General features: G+C 56.0%; 1 protein-coding gene across 1 annotated transcript in view; it reads left to right on the top strand.

Annotated features, from left to right (window-relative positions):
* Nucleotides 1-968: 968 nt before the first annotated feature.
* The window catches only part of HK1 (hexokinase 1), a 63,277-nt gene continuing 49,103 nt past the window's right edge, over nt 969-15,142 (top strand). Inside the window, exon 1 of the mRNA XM_040624044.1 lies at nt 969-1,143. Coding sequence (XP_040479978.1) covers nt 1,081-1,143 — 63 coding nt within the window. The 5' untranslated portion in view covers nt 969-1,080. The remainder of the gene's footprint in view (nt 1,144-15,142) is intronic.

The following is a 15,142-nucleotide window of genomic DNA, read 5'->3' as shown; positions in this document are numbered from 1 at the left end:
CCGCGCCTCCCCTCCCCCTCGCTGAGGCTGAACGTTTTTTCTAAGGATTCCTCCCAGCCCGGCTCACTTCCGTTGGGGAAGTGAAAAAGGTTGGCACCTCGGAGGGGCGCCTGAAGTACCCCCCGGACGCCCGCGAGCCCGGGTGCCCGAGAGGAAGAGGAAGCCCCGGGGGATGCGGACAGGCCGGGGCGTGAGCCCCCCGGAGAGCCGCAGGGACCAGTGACTCCCGGGCGGGCGCTGTGGGGCGTCGCTCTCGATTTAGCAACACAAATCCGCCCGCCGGAGATTAGGCCGGGCGAGTCGGGTTAGGGGTGATGCACTGCCGGCAGGACACAGCTGGGGCTCGGCGCTCTGCCCCGCGGACCCGCAAGAGCCGGCCGCAGCGGGGATCGGGTGCGAGGACCGCGCAGCCTCCCGGCTACCGCTTCCGCCGGCCCAGGCCCAGCTCTCTTTGCACGCCCACTTCTGCACCGGCCTCCGGCGTCTCCCCCTCCGCGGAACTCCCGGGGCGAGCCCTGATTTCCCCGGAAAGGGGGCCGCCCCCCCACAGGCCGCGCCGGCCGGCAGCCGGCCCTCCTCTGGGGCCGCTCGTCCCGCCCGAGTCGGGCGGCACCTCCTCCCGCGCCCCGCGCGCGTCCGCCCGGCCGGGCGCCGCCACGCGCGATCCTGCGCGCCCGAGCGAGCCTCCAGCTCTCGCGCCGGCTCCCTACGTGGGGGACGTGCCGGGAGATGCCGGACCGTGGGGGATTTCGCAGCGCCACCACCCCCTTTCCGGCGCGGGAGGGAGCGGCCGCCGCGCCCCCCCGCCCGGGCCCGGACGCCGCCGCCCGGCGCTGCAGAGGCGGGCGGCAGCCAATGGGCGCCGAGGAGGTGGGCCGGCTGGCGGCTGTCACCCTGCCGGGGACGGGAGCGCGGAGCCGGGGAGCGCGCGAGCCGCCGCCTCCCGGGCCTTGGGGGTGGAGCCGCGGCTGGAGGAGGAGGAGGAGCCGCCGAGCAGCCGCCCGAGGACCACTGCTCGCCCGGGCTGCGGAGCACCGACGCCGGCCCCACGCCTGCCGCCCCACGTCCGCGACCGTCAGCATGATCGCCGCGCAGCTCCTGGCCTATTACTTCACCGAGCTGAAGGATGACCAAGTCAAAAAGGTGAGCCCCCGCCCGCGCCGCCGCCCGGCGCTCTGCCCGCAGCGTTGCATTCCGGCATCCGCTCGCCGCCGCCGCCTCCATCCTCCCGCGCCCAGCCTCCCCCAGGCCGGCACTGCTTGGGCTGCAGGGCGGGGAAGCCTTCGCCCTTCGATTCTGCCCGGGATTGTGTGTGTTGGGGGGAGACCCCCGAGACTGGGCTGCCTGCTGCAGTGTCCTTGAGCTGGGCCGTGGATGTCAGAGGGGTCCCCGGGCCACGCGGGGAGGCGCCTGAGCGGGGGGCCGGTGGGTCGGTCCGCGGGGCCTGTTCGGAAGGTTCTGAGCGCCGTGGGCGGAGGAGTGATTACAGAGATGGTGGGCAGCTGAGCGCGCAGCCGGCGGGGGTGCCGGCTGGAGGCCGGGCATCCCATATTTGGGGCTCCCCTTGGAGGGCCCCGGGGGCCCCGGAGAAGCTCTCACCCCGGTTCTACGAGCTCTTGCAGCTGTTCCTTCATCTGGGGACAGGGTGACCCGCCCGGCTTCCCGGAACGGGGAGGGGTGCGGAGGCCACCGGAAACTTTGCTCGTAGGCCTCAGGTCCGGAGCGGCATGTCTGAATGGAATTTTTTATTCCTCTATGTGACGGCTCTCTTAAACTGTAATTTCCAGCCAGCCCAGGGAGCTTAAGTAAGACACTGGTCTTTGGAGTCGGGTAGAGGCCTTGACGTGTATGCCTGTGACATGTGTGTACTCGCACAGGGACGCATCTCCCTACCCTGAGGGGTTGCTGCCTTTGACATCTGTCTAGCAGAAAATACTGTCCACTGGCCGGTCTTAAAGGTGTATCTCTCCCGTATGTCGGCCTCGCCACCATGTTTTTAAGAAACAACTGAGGCTGTGGGGAAAAGCGCCCATTTTATCAGTCCGAGGCCTGGCACGGGCTCCTGGCCCACCCACACCCAGCACGGGTGACAGGGCTGCTGGAGTAAGCTGGGATGGACGAAGGAAGTGAACCTGACCGTGGAGTTCCGTCAAGGGGAGTACCTACAGGTGAGAGGCGGGATCGTGAAGCCTGCCAGCCCCGGGATGTTCACTCAGTGCCCTTCCTGTCTGCCTAGGACAGCCCCCGCTGGCACAATAGGAAGTAGGCCCAAGGAGGGCAGTGACCTCATCAAGGTCACCCGGTGAGTGAGTGGCAGAGCCTGGGCGGGTCTCTCCCTCCCTCCCCTGGGAACTTGACCGGGGCTCCTCCTGGAAGTCAGCTGAGGGGGAGGTGCTGAGACAGAGGCCCTGGGGATGCTGCGTGGACCCTGGGTCCTGTGCTGAGTGGGGACCAGAATAGGGCCGGTAGGAGACAGTCCTGGAAACCTGCCACCATCCCTCATAGCTAGGAGCAACAGGGACTCTAGAGTTGACCGCCTGTGCGACCCCTGCTCCCTGCTGGACAGCACCGAGGGCTTCCTTCGGGCCCCTGAGCTCAGGGAGCTGTGCCTGCCTCCATGTACGTTTCCTGTTCTCTTCAATGGCTTTGTGTGCTGTTGACGTTCTCCCCATTTCCAGTGCGGAATTCAGGGTGTGGATGAGTTCACTGTCTTTTCCCTGCACGTGGCTTGCTCTGTAGCCCAAGACAGTAGACCACTGGGGTGGGGGACCCAGATGACCTTTCTAAGCTTCCACCATCCATACCCACCATCACCTGGGTGGCCTCCAGGGGTACGTTGGGTTGAGGTTTGGACGGTACTCAGTAAGAATTGTTTTACCAGGCACTCAGTGCTGACTGTGGCCCCAGAGCCTTCTACTCGCTGTGGTGGCCTCCCCCGAATTCTGTCCACCAGGCTCCTGGAGGCATTTGGGCGTGTGACTTCTGAATCAACTAGTCCTCCAATCCCTTCTGCTCTGAGATGGGGATTCTGGCGTGCCCTCCCCACCCTCTTCTGGCCTCAGAACATGGCTGGAGGAGGGTCTTGAGGCCAGAGCTTCCCCCACATAATATAATTGGCCAAGGAGAGTTTTAAGAATGAGATGGCTTTCTTCACCCGCCTGGGGACCATCTTAAACTGCTTTCTGTGGGGTGTGTGTGTGTGTGTGTGTGTGTGTATTCCTGCCTGAGGATCACCTTGGTCTGTATGACGGGCTGCGTAGGCATTGCCATCCATGGGTGTGGTCCCCAGGAAGCTTCCCAGGCCTCCTGAGAGCCTAGTGGACACTCAGTCCAATGGCCTAGTCAGCTTTCCCCACCCCCACCTGTGCGGATGCCGGGGGACTAGCATCTTCTCTCTTGGGACTCGAGACTTGGTAGAAAGCAGCCTCCTACCCACCGCTTACTGTGAAAAGGCTGGGTGGGGCTCCAGGACTCCAAGCTCTGTTCGTCTTCCTGAAATTGGGCCTTACCTGCGACCCGGTGGGGACCCAGTGAGGCTAGCCCTCCGCCTGCCTACCCTACCGGTGCGGGTAGCCATGATGATTCAGCCCTTCAGCCCTAGGCAGCCTCTGGGCTCTGGAGACAGCCCTGGCCTCCCCCACTAACCTTCATTCATTTCCTTGTCTTCTGGCCTGGGGGTAGGAGTGAGGAAGATGGGGATGGTGCCAGGGAAGGTTTTTTCGGGATTGCTCAGATACAGAAGTGATCGTGAAAAGGGTGATCGTTTCTCTCTTCATTGCCTATGAGACATGTCACTAATTCAATCTCATAAATATATCTGGGGTTGAAACAGGCCGAGTGCCTGGCTGCCCGGCGTGGAGCCCCATTTACCAGACTGCATCTGCACGATATTGGTTAATGGGGTGCTGGGAAGAGCATGTCCTGGCATTAGACTGAAATAAGTACAAGACATATTTTCCTTTTACTCTTCTAGTGCTTTTAGTAGGAAAAGGAAGGCATATGTGAAAGGCTTGTGAAAGATTCCATTCATCAGAATCCCAGACATCTGCTCATTCTGCAGCTAGAGCCTGGGTCCTTTGACCTCCAAGGACCTTTTAACAGGCCTGTCATCTTGCCTGCTGCTTCCACTTGGCTTTGCCGGTAGGAGCCTGGAGGAGGGTGATGGTGTGCATAGTGCTTTGTTTGGGAGAGGAAGAGGAGTCCAGCAAGGTGAGAACTTGGCCTCTTAAGAAGGACTAGCTTCCCGGGGCGCCTGTCTGGCTCAGTCGGTAGAGCATGCGACTCTCCATCTCAGGGTTGTGAGTTCGAGCCTCACGTTGCATGTGGAGATTACTTTAAAATCTTCAAAAAAAAAAAAAAAAAAAAGGAAGGACTAGCTTCCTTTCCTCCAAGTTTGTCAGAGTGTTGACTGGTGCGTTTTTTCTGAGTGGGATCCCCGTGACCCTACGTAATCCCCATGAGCAGGTGAGCAAACAGGTGCGACTTGTCCAGCAGCTGAACTCAGGAGTGTTTGGCCCAGGAAGGTGGGGGAGAGTATGCTTAGCAGTTAAAGAGCTACCCACGGTTTATTTTCTCAGAGTCCATGTGTCCCAGCTGCAGAAGCAAGCATTAAAAAAAATGCCCTTTCCATATTGCTCAGGGGTGAAGGAGAGGAGAGTTAGAGAATTATGAAAAATACCTCACATACTTTGAGATCTGGTCTAAAATGTCCTGTAAGAGCCTCACTCCTTGGTGAATCTTTATCTCCTAATCCTTGTCCCTGCTACCTTGGATGTTCTTCAGAGTTCTCCCCCTAAGAGAAGCCCCAGCGCTTCATTTGGTTTGATAATTTGGGATTGTCGTGAGGGAACAAACTGGGAAACCGGGTGGGTACAAGGGACGTTCACATCTGGCCATGCTGCGCTGTGCTCCCACGCTCCTGCTGTTTTCTGGAGATGGCATGGGCAGCCTTCTCCAAAAAAGACGGATTTGGTACCGTCTCTGCGTTTGTCTGCAGCCAGGGATTCCTGCTGGGTAGAATTCGCCCCTGGAGTCAGCTCTGAGCGTGCCTCAGGACACCCCTGCGGGCAGAGAGGCGCCCATGTCCCTCCGAGGCCAGGAAGCAGTCATGGCCAGACTGCCGGCACCTGCTTATTGATTTGAGGACCTTTAGAATCAAGTCCGGTCACGGGAACTCAGTAGTTTCTTTGAAAGACGTTTGAGTCCTTTATTATGCGCAGAGGGCTGTGCTAGGCTGGGGTGACAACTATAAACTTGATAGAAATGATCCCCGATTCCCCTGGAACATAACTAATGACTTGCTGTCTTATGATAAGTGCGAAGCACAGAATGCTGTGAGAGCTTGGGGGTGGGCAGTGGTCAGATCATGGGCGGGAAATCACTGGCTTAGGAGTGGCTTAAAGCCAGGCTCTAGCTGGACAAATGGGAATATTATAGTTAGAAACTTTGTGAGGGAGACTCAAATGGATAGTTCTCAAAATGTAGTTTTGCTTTCTCTTTAACGGCTTGTTATCTCTGAGCATCCCAGAACAATTTATGGCTGTCCTATCAGATACCACGTGTGTGTGTGTGTGTGTGTGTGTGTGGCGCTCCTGTCTGTCTGTCTAACAATACACACAAGTATACTAACAAGCTTGTGTGTGTGGATGCTTTCAAAAACCTCCAGCGAGGTTGTCAGGACAGAAAGTACTATTATTCCTGAGTGTCCCAGAGCAGGGCCTCCCCCTGCAGTTTCTCCCCTGGGCATCCCGCCGCCTGCCCTTTGTGCGGTAGACCAAGGCGGGGCTTTTATTCCTCATTTAGAAACAGGGACTGGCGGTCCCATGGAGAGAGACACGACTTTCTCGAGGTCTTAAGAAAATCTGGAATGGGGTCCAGCAGGCCAGTCTTACTCCCTCTGCTCCTTTCCTCTAGGAGAAAAATCGTCTTTGTTGATTTTAATGATTTAACTTGGAATCTATGTTTTAATTCTCTCCCCCACAAGTCAGTACATAGGAGTCAAATTTTATTATGAAATATTTGAGGTGCATTAAAATGAGATTTGAGATTAACATAATAAACACCTGTGTGTCCACCACTCGGCCTGAGAAGTTACAGACACAGTTACAGTTCCATTGGAGACGCGACTGAAAGCCCTGCATGCCCATCTTCCGTCCCATTCTGTTTCTCCTTCCAGAGGGTGCCTCTGTCCTGATTTAGATGTTTATTATTTCCATGCATGTTTTTATGCCTTTATTATATAGCATGTATCTATAAACATTGGGTAGTGTTACTTTATGTGGTTGTAAGCTTCCGTAAATGGCGCTCTTTTGTATCCTTCTGCACCTTGCCTTTTCTCCCTCGGCGTTCTGTGTCTGGGATTTTTCCACGTTGATTCATTCACCTGTTTCATTGACTTAAACTGCTGCATGCTCTGACATTGTGTGAATGCACCACAATTTATAATTCATCTCTTCTTTTGATGGGGACTTGGGTCTCTAACGTTTCACATTGCAAACGGTGCCACAGTGATTCTTCTCCTGCCCGTCTCCAGCACACATGCACATGGCTCTGGGCTGTCTGTCTGGCTGGGTGGGGGAGTGTGTGTATCTTCCCATTTTCCACATTTTGTCAGATTTCCGTCGCCCGGGGTCCTGCCACTTCATGCTCCCATCAGAAGTTCGTACAGGTTCCTCTTGTTTCACACCAACCCTCGGGACGGTCAAACCTGTAACAGGTTTTAATAGATGATTTTTTAAAAAAAGATTTTATTTATTTATTTGTCAGAGAGAGAGAGAGAAAGAGAGAGCATAAGTGGGGGGAGAGGCAGGCAGAGGGAGAAGCAGGCTCCGTGCCAAGCAAGGAGCCCGATGCAGGACTCGATCCCAGGACCCTGGGATCATGACCTGAGCCGAAGGCAGACGCTTCACCGACTGAGCCACCCAAGCGTTCCAAGTAGATAGTTTTGAAAGAGTCTCTTTCTTCCCAGTCATTTCCATTCACATTACAGTGCTGGAGCTTAGTTTAAAATTAGCCATTTCCTAGTTTACCGTATCAGGCAGAGCCCTGGTGAGGTTGACAGCTCTCATTGTGAGCGGTGCCAGCCCCATTGACGGCTGCTGGGACGTGTGCACGCTCCGAGGAGGGGGAGTGGGTGCAGGGAAAGGCGGGGCGGGCTCTCTGTGCCCCCCCCGCCCCCCCAGTGTGGGAATCCGTTGCGCTTTTCCGGGAATTAAAACCTGCCCGCACACCCTCTCCCTTCCTGGGTGGAGCCGGCCCAGGCGCGGCTGGCTTATCGGTCTCCTAAACGTGCCGGCTCTGGTGGAGGACACTCAGGCCCGCAGCCTCTCTCCAACTATCTTCCGTAAAAGGAGAGGGTGGCCGTGCCCCACCGCAGGACAACTGAAACGCCAAGTGTGCAGGCCAGCCGTTTGCAAACCGCGGTCCCTGCTCCGGGGCAGAAAATGTCAGATCGTGTTCATGTGATTCCAGGCTTGGTTACAGGCCACAGATGCTGACACCTGGAGGGGACCTTGGAGGGACACGGAATGGCAACTAGGAGCCTGTCTGCCCTAGCGCAGGTCTTATTTCATCATCAGTAATAGTACTGATGGAGGCCAACATGGAATGCCTGTCGCGTTCCCTGCTGGGTACTGTGCTGAGAGCGTTACATCCCCATGACGCCCCTGCGAGGGGGGCACCGTCAGGATCTCTGCTTTTGGAAAAGACCCCGAGGCTCAGATAGGAAACAGAAGAGCGCGCATTCTGCCAGCATCGCGTCTGATGGCAGAGCCCAGTTCTGTTTTTAGTCGAGGTATAATACTTGTAGTGTCAAACTCACTATTGTAAAGTGTGCACAGTGGTTTCAAGTACATTCACGAGGTTGTGCAACCATTACCACCATCTAATTCCAGAACATTTTCATCACCCCCAAAAGCAGCCCTGTACCTATTAAGCAGACACTCCCCATCCCACCCTCCCTCCAGCCCCTGGCAGCTACTAATTTACTTTCTTTTTCTCTGGGCATGTCATGCAAGTGGAGTCATGCAGCATGTGGCCTCTGTGTCTGGTCTTCCACTGGACATCATGTTTTCAAGGCTCGTCCACGCCGTAGCATGGTTCGGTCCTTCGTTGCTGAATAATATTTAGTTGTGTCCAAATCCTGCAGTATGTTTATGCATTTGTCAGTTGATGGACATTGGGGTTATTTCCACTTTGGAATAATGTTGCTGTGAACATTTGTGTGCATGTTTTTCCTGTGTGGACATACGCTTTCGTTCCTCTTGGGCATATGCATACGAGTGGCATTACTGGGGAGCCTCTGTCTTCATCCATCTGGAGACAGGCATCAGCTCCGTTTAGAAGTGAGAGGACAGAGACCACCCCTGGGGGCGGGGGGGGGGGTGAAGTGACTTGCCAAAGACCACAGTTCATTAGTAATAGGGACAGGAGCACTGTCTAGTCCCCTGACTCAGAAACCCATGTTCTTCCTACCATACCACACCCATCCCTCCCATTTTGTTTAGGGAAACAGAGCCAAGGAGGTTGAGAGCTGGGCACACCCCTCCCTCTTCAGGTTCCCCAGACCTCTTTCTCTCCTTCCCCATCCTCCCCAACACCAGCACATTGGCTTTGCTTGCCCACCCCTTGCCCCTCTTCTCTTGCTCAGTGTTGACGAACTCCCTCCACTTGCGAAGGAAATTGGCCCAATAAAGTCATTTACAGTGAAATGTTAAGGATTTCCCATTTTTCAAATTTGTCGCTGTACCCTTTCTATTTGTCTTCCTCCCTCACCTTTGTTTGCATTTAAAAGAGGACCACCACTGAGGACAATGCCTAGCCTTCTAGAAGAACCCCTAATGCTCTTGTAATGCCCGGTCCTGAAGATTGTTCTCTCCCACAGCCTCACAGCCTCGCCTGCACTGTAGGCAGCTAGTTTCTTTGATTGGGGTTTTGCCTTCAGCCCTGTTATTCAATGTGACCTTATTTCTCTGGGGTCTTCTGGTGCCTTCTCTGATGTCCCTCTGGGTGGGTGGGATGAGTGGAGTAGGAGATCCAGGCCGCTGTTGTTATAAAGGCACCACGTCACCTTTGCAAAGTTCTGTTCTATTTACAACATACCCTCGCGTGCGTGATTTCATTGAGTCCTTCCAGCACGCTTGGATGTGGGTATTTCTTCCTGCACCTTACGTGTGGGCCAGGTGAACCCCCGGAAGTGAAACTGACGTGATCTTGGTGGCCAGAAAGGAGAGGGAGTGCAGGTCTGTCTGACACCGGTGGGCAGATCTCACCACACCTGCAGAACCCGAACCACAGTCCAGGGCTGCCCGCTTCCAAAGCAGTACATGGCAGCAGCCCGCAGTAGAAACCATCGCCCAAGGCTCCCAAAATGGGGGTGCTAGAGCGGTGCTGTCCAGAACAGTAGCCGCTAGCCACACGCGGCCACTGGGCACTTGAAATATAGTGAGTCTGATTTCAGATGTGCTGTTAAGTATCAGGGACGCACAGGATTTCAAAGACTTTGTATGACAAAAAGATATATAAAATATCTCATGAATAATTTTAAAAGCATTGTTTGCCTGTGGGAATAATATTTTGGATATATTGGGTTAAATACAATGTTATTAAAATTAATTTCACCTGTGTATTTTAAAAAAACGTGTGGCTACTAGAAAGTTTTAAGTTACATATGTGGCTCGCATTGTATTTCTGTTGGACCCAGCTCTGCCAGACAGTGAATTTTATAGCTAAAGTTTGGGCAGAGGCACTCCGCATTGGAAGCGATGGGTTCTTATGGGTCCTTGGGCCTCAGTGCCCTCATCCCTAAGACTAGGAGGCTGGGATCCATGATCTCTAACAGATTCTTCTAGCTTGAGCAGTGTGGTGGTGGCCAGCGAGCTGTCTGGGCCTCAGTTTCCTTATTTGTCAGATGGGGTGAATGATTCCTGCCTTGCCATCTGCCCATTTATCCAGTTAGAGAAGGGAAATGGAAATACTTGGAGAGCATACGGAACTGTACGGTTGCTGGGGCACACCTGTACCAGGACACGCCTGTAGGCTCGGTGAGAGGTGGCAAGGGGGAGGGGGAGTAATGCAGAGAGGAGGGAGGGTAATCCCCGGTGCCTGGAGCTGCTCCTGCGTGTGCCCTGTATGAGGGCCAGAGGGCTGTTTTCTTTGCTGCTGCTTTACTGATGGCAGTGACTTGCCCCAGGTGATGGGGGTGAGGGTGGTGTAGCTGGAGGAGCCCTGAGGGCTTCGGATTTCTAGCCAGGTCTGCTCACACCCCTGCGCTCTTTGCACCCCAGGGCATTAGGGTCTGGTTGTCTCATAGTGAAAGCAAAACCGCCTGCACTTTGGAGACGCCCTTCTCTCTTGTCTGGAGGCACCCAGGTCGTTGGGAATTGGGAGTCTGGAGGCTGGCCCCAGCCCAGGCCTCCTGCACGAGGCTGAGAATTAAGCCTGTTGTTCTTGCCTTGCCGCATTCCAGGGCGGTTCTGTTTCCCTTGAGGCCACTGGGTCCCTCCTTCACTTTTAGCTTGTTCAGTGTGACAGGTTTGTTCTCACCCTGGGCTGCAGCTTGGTCTCGCTCACCAGCCAGGAAGCGCCTCTGGTGGGGTATTAGTGGTCGCCAGGAGGACCTTGGGCATGACCTCAAGGCCTTACACGGTTCTCCTGGCAAGAGGAGCCTGGGGAAGTAGGGGAGGAGCGTCGAGTTTGGAGTCTGGAGCTGGAGCCGCAGGGCTTGCTGGGTGCTTGGGGCTACACACTTGATTTCGTGGCCCCAGCTCCCTCCTGTGTAAGATGGGGTTCCTATGCCCCCCCCCCCCCGTAGGTGTGCAGGTTGGATCAGGGCAGGTTGGTGAGCCCAGCACAGGCCCTATCCCTCCGTAACATCTCCCTTCCCCAGACCTCCTTTTCTCTTCAAGAACGGGCTTCCCATTTGCCTCCTGATTTGTCGTGAGTGCACAGACGTGTGGTATGAATAGTCTGGGGTGCCCAGCCCGTTGCATGGAAGGGCAGCTAGGGTTCAGAAGTGTAAATAAGATGGTAGATAAGGGTGAAGAACCCCGTCCTGTCCCTGGGCTGCCTGAGGGAACAAACCTCAAACTTGGTAAAGAGCCTGGGGAAAGGGAACCTCCCCTTGCAGTGTGTTAACGCCGAAGGGACCCTGTTTGCTCTGGTGACGTTCGTGCACCTTTCACTCAGGAGCCTCTGAAGTGGAATGTATTCCCCCAACACACTTCCTCTGGAGACTCGCGGGTATTTAGCAGCCTCTGGGAGGCCTGAAGAGTGGGGTGAGAATCCAGGTTATCTGTAGGGCTGGGTGTCCTTCTGGAGATACAGATGTTGTGGGGGTGGGAGGGTTAGAGGACCAGAGAACGCCCGGAACACTCTGTCCCTCAGGCAGAGGCTATTGGCCCCACGCAGGTGCCCAGGCGGCTGCCGTGAGGGGCTGGGCCGTTCAGGGAAGAGGAGCCGGCCTTATCTGGGCCCGCAGACCCCCGGGGGAGCTCCCTGCTAGGCGGCACCGTCACCGGGGCCTTCCCGCCCAGCCGAGCAGGCGCCCAGCCCAGGGCAGACGCCCGGAGGGCTTCGCGAGGCGGCGGAGGGCCGGGAGGGCATGGCCCCGGTGCCCGGGCGCTCAGGGCCGAGGGCGAGCGCAGATATGTGCGGGCTGCTGCAGCTCCTGGGAAGGGCGCTGGGCGCCGCCGCGGGGCCGGGGCAGGTCAGCACGCGCGCCGGGAGCGCCGAGGGCCGAGGGGACGTGGCGCCGAGGAGCTGCTGGTGTTGGGCGGGGCGGGGCGCGGGGCGCCCCTCGGAGGAGGTGAGTGTGGGGGTGGACGTCGGGGGGAAGGAGGAGGGAGGCGCGCAGAGGCCCTTCACGGCCGAACCACGGAGTGGACGCTGGGTCCGCGAGGAGGGGCCTTGGGGGGTGAGGAACCGTGGGTAGCCCCCGGCTGCCTGGGGGGGGGCGGGCCGTGCCGGGCTGACGGCTCCTGTGCGGGGCTCTGCAGGGTGAGAACGTCTCTCCTGGTGGCCACGAGGAGCTGAGCACCAGCGGCCTTCCCAGTCGCCAAGAGCAGGACGGAACCACAGGTCCCTGGGCCGCCGCCCGCAGCAGCGAGGTGGGGCCGGGCCGTGCGGAGCCCCGGCAGGCGGGAGCGGGCGCTGGGACCTTGCTGAGGGGCAGGAGGAGGGGCGAGGCGGGCACACACCGCAGCAGGGCACAGCCTTCGGGCTCACGACGGCCTTGAACTTCCTGGGCTCTGTGCCGGAGGCGAGAGCAGGTCAGACGGCTGTGGCTGCTGGGCAGTGCCGAGGGGCGGCATGGTTTTGGCAAGGCCACGGAGCCGTGCTGCTTGTAGCGTGGTGGGGCTGTGGCGTTAATGCCACCCGCGTTCCCACGTCTCCCGGGTCTAGGAAGCACCTGGCCTGGGTGCTCCCCGGGCGGAGCAAGAAAGCTTGCAGAGGAAGAAGCACAGGACCAGGAACCAGGGAACTCAGTGTCTACTCCAGTTCTCTTGCTGACCAGTGGTCACCCTGGCCATTTGAGGAACCTCTCTGGCCTCTGATTTTTCCTTAGGGCGTTGGAAGTGACGGCCCCCGAGTCTCCCGTCCCCGAGTCTCGGGACAGGATAGTTTGAAGACCACTATGAAAGTGCTGTGCACAGTAGAGAGGCCTTTATAGTTCAAGGTCATGTGAATACATCCACATTACAGATGGAAAAACTGAGGTGCCTACAGGCTATCAAGGCCAGAGGCAGACACGGGTGTCCACGTTGCCTTGTCTGCACCTCATCACTGAACCAGGCAGGGTCCTGAGGAAATCTAAGTGTGGCTCTTAGTGCAAGTCTTAAAGGCAGGTCCTGGAGGAAATAGGAAGGAGGGGTTAAGATTTCAAAGGACAAAGTGTTTACGATTCCATTTTATTCCATTTTCCCCCCTCTCGCACCCGCTCCTGGTATGATTCTGTTTTTGTAAAACGAAATAAAAAAGGCGAGCTCTGTATGTATGAGTGTTTAGGTAGAAAAACTGTCCTAGTCCATAAAACTCTTAGTGGGGATTTCTCTGGGAAGATTAGGGGAAGAACTCAAGACTTTTTACTTTTATACATTTTTATATTGGTAATTTTTTAAATAATAGGTATATATTGCTTATTGTTACTATAACTTACTGTTAGTTAAAAAAAAAACCCTAATAAAACAGTACAATGTTTCAGAGGAATTTTGCCAGAGTCTTTCATATGCCGTGGTTTAGCGCATTTGGCTATTTCTGCCTTTTTAGTGGTCTCTTCTGTAGAATGGGTCAGTAATGTTTGGTAATCGGTGCATTTCTCCTAGGTATCTAGGTAAAAGGAGTCGAGGACACGTAATTATCAGTTAGCCAGGGCGTGGAGGGAGATGGCTTCCCTTTTGGTCGTTTAGATGGGAGGGTGGGAAATGTTATTTGATGTTCACCTTATTCTTGGCACGTTCTTAAAATTCTCCCGGTAGCTCTCTGAAGTGGAAGCATTATTACCCCTTTAACAGTGAGGAAGGCAAGACCCAGCCAAGTTAAGTAACTTGTCCAAAGTCACATAGCTACTAAATGGCAGATCTGAGGTTCAAACCCCGTTCTCTTCATCCACAGTCCTATGTTCTTTTCAAGGTGTAAGGAAAAGCCCAAAATGAGGGCTTAGAAAACCTGGAATCTAGACCCAGCTGCCACTTCCAAACCATGAGACCTGGTGTGAGTCATGGGTCTCCGTTTCCTTGACTCTAAAATGGGGATAACGCTGTCCTTCCTGCCTACCACCCTGGGTCATGGTGGTGGATGGGGGCTAACGTTATTCATGCCCGCCTCATGCCTGGCCGTGGCGTCCGTGAGTTCATTTCATCTCTTTCTGTGACATCCAGACGGGACAGTGTGTGTGACAGTCCTGTGTATAAACAGCAGAGCCCTCGGCAGATGCGAACTATTATCCAAGTGACATTCGTCACCCCGGACCGGCTCTCTTCTGAGTCAGCCTCCCTAGGAAGGGGAAGTGAATCTGATGTTGAAATCTCTGCCCTGTCCTGTCCTTAAGCAAGAGTTTTCTTTTTTTTTTTTTTCTTTTTTTTTTTTTTTTAAAGATTTTATTTATTTATTCGACAGAGATAGAGACAGCCAGCGAGAGAGGGAACACAAGCAGGGGGAGTGGGAGAGGAAGAAGCAGGCTCACAGCAGAGGAGCCTGACGTGGGGCTCGATCCCAGAACGCCGGGATCACGCCCTGAGCCGAAGGCAGACGCTTAACCGCTGTGCCACCCAGGCGCCCCAAGCAAGAGTTTTCTTAACCCTCCCCTGCCGCTCCTCAGTTGTCTTTGCAAGACAGCATCTCCCTTGGAAAGTTCCCTTGAAAGGCCGGTGCTGGGCACCTGCTGTCACCCCTGCTGCCCTGCCTTGTTCTTAGTCCTCATGGGAGAGTGGAGGAGAGAAGGAGTGAAAAATTTCCATGGCCGTGTCCCCGTCCACGGGGGGTTAAAACGCCTGGGTCACCAGGGCTGACTGTGCCTCCTGCCACAAGGGTGTGTTCCCTCAGGCATGTCCAGTCTTGAATTGGTTTTTTGTGCATGTTCTGTTGGGAGCGGGAGGTGGGGCTGAAGTCAAGCACAGAGATGTTTGCGTGTGGCCCAGTGCGGGGCCCCCGGGTTCTCTCGTTAGCCAGATATCTCTGTGCCAGAGGAGCTTGGTGGGGTCGCATTCTCTCCTCCGGTGTCTCCTCCTGTCTCTGCCGTGGTCCAGCTTCTGGAGCTGCTGAGAGCTTCCAGGCCTTCTTGGTCCACAAGAAGGACAGTCCAGGACAAGGGTTTGCACACTATGAGGACACCTTCTTTTCAGGGGTTGGTGAAAGGTGCCTGGAGCCAGGACCAGGGTCGTTGTCAGTCTTGGCCAAGAGTCTGCGGGACCCAACCCATCGTATGGTGTCCAGGAGCCCGGCACCTTCCCATTCCCTTCCCAGTCTGACCGGAGTCCCGCGTGCACGTGTCAGACACCTCGTGTGAGAGGGAGCACTCCGGGACCCCAAGGGTTCCTGCCACGGATTCCTGGGAGCCTCTGGCCTGTGACAGACAATCCAAAGGCTGAGGCTTGCCGCTTGCAGCCTCCGGGGGAGGTGCTGTGCTGTGGCCTCCTGTCACCAACAT

The sequence above is a fragment of the Ursus maritimus genome, unplaced genomic scaffold, assembly GCF_017311325.1.
Source record: "Ursus maritimus isolate PB19 unplaced genomic scaffold, ASM1731132v1 scaffold_7, whole genome shotgun sequence".
Taxonomy (NCBI): domain Eukaryota; kingdom Metazoa; phylum Chordata; class Mammalia; order Carnivora; family Ursidae; genus Ursus; species Ursus maritimus.
This window is presented reverse-complemented; position numbering and strand designations above follow the sequence as displayed.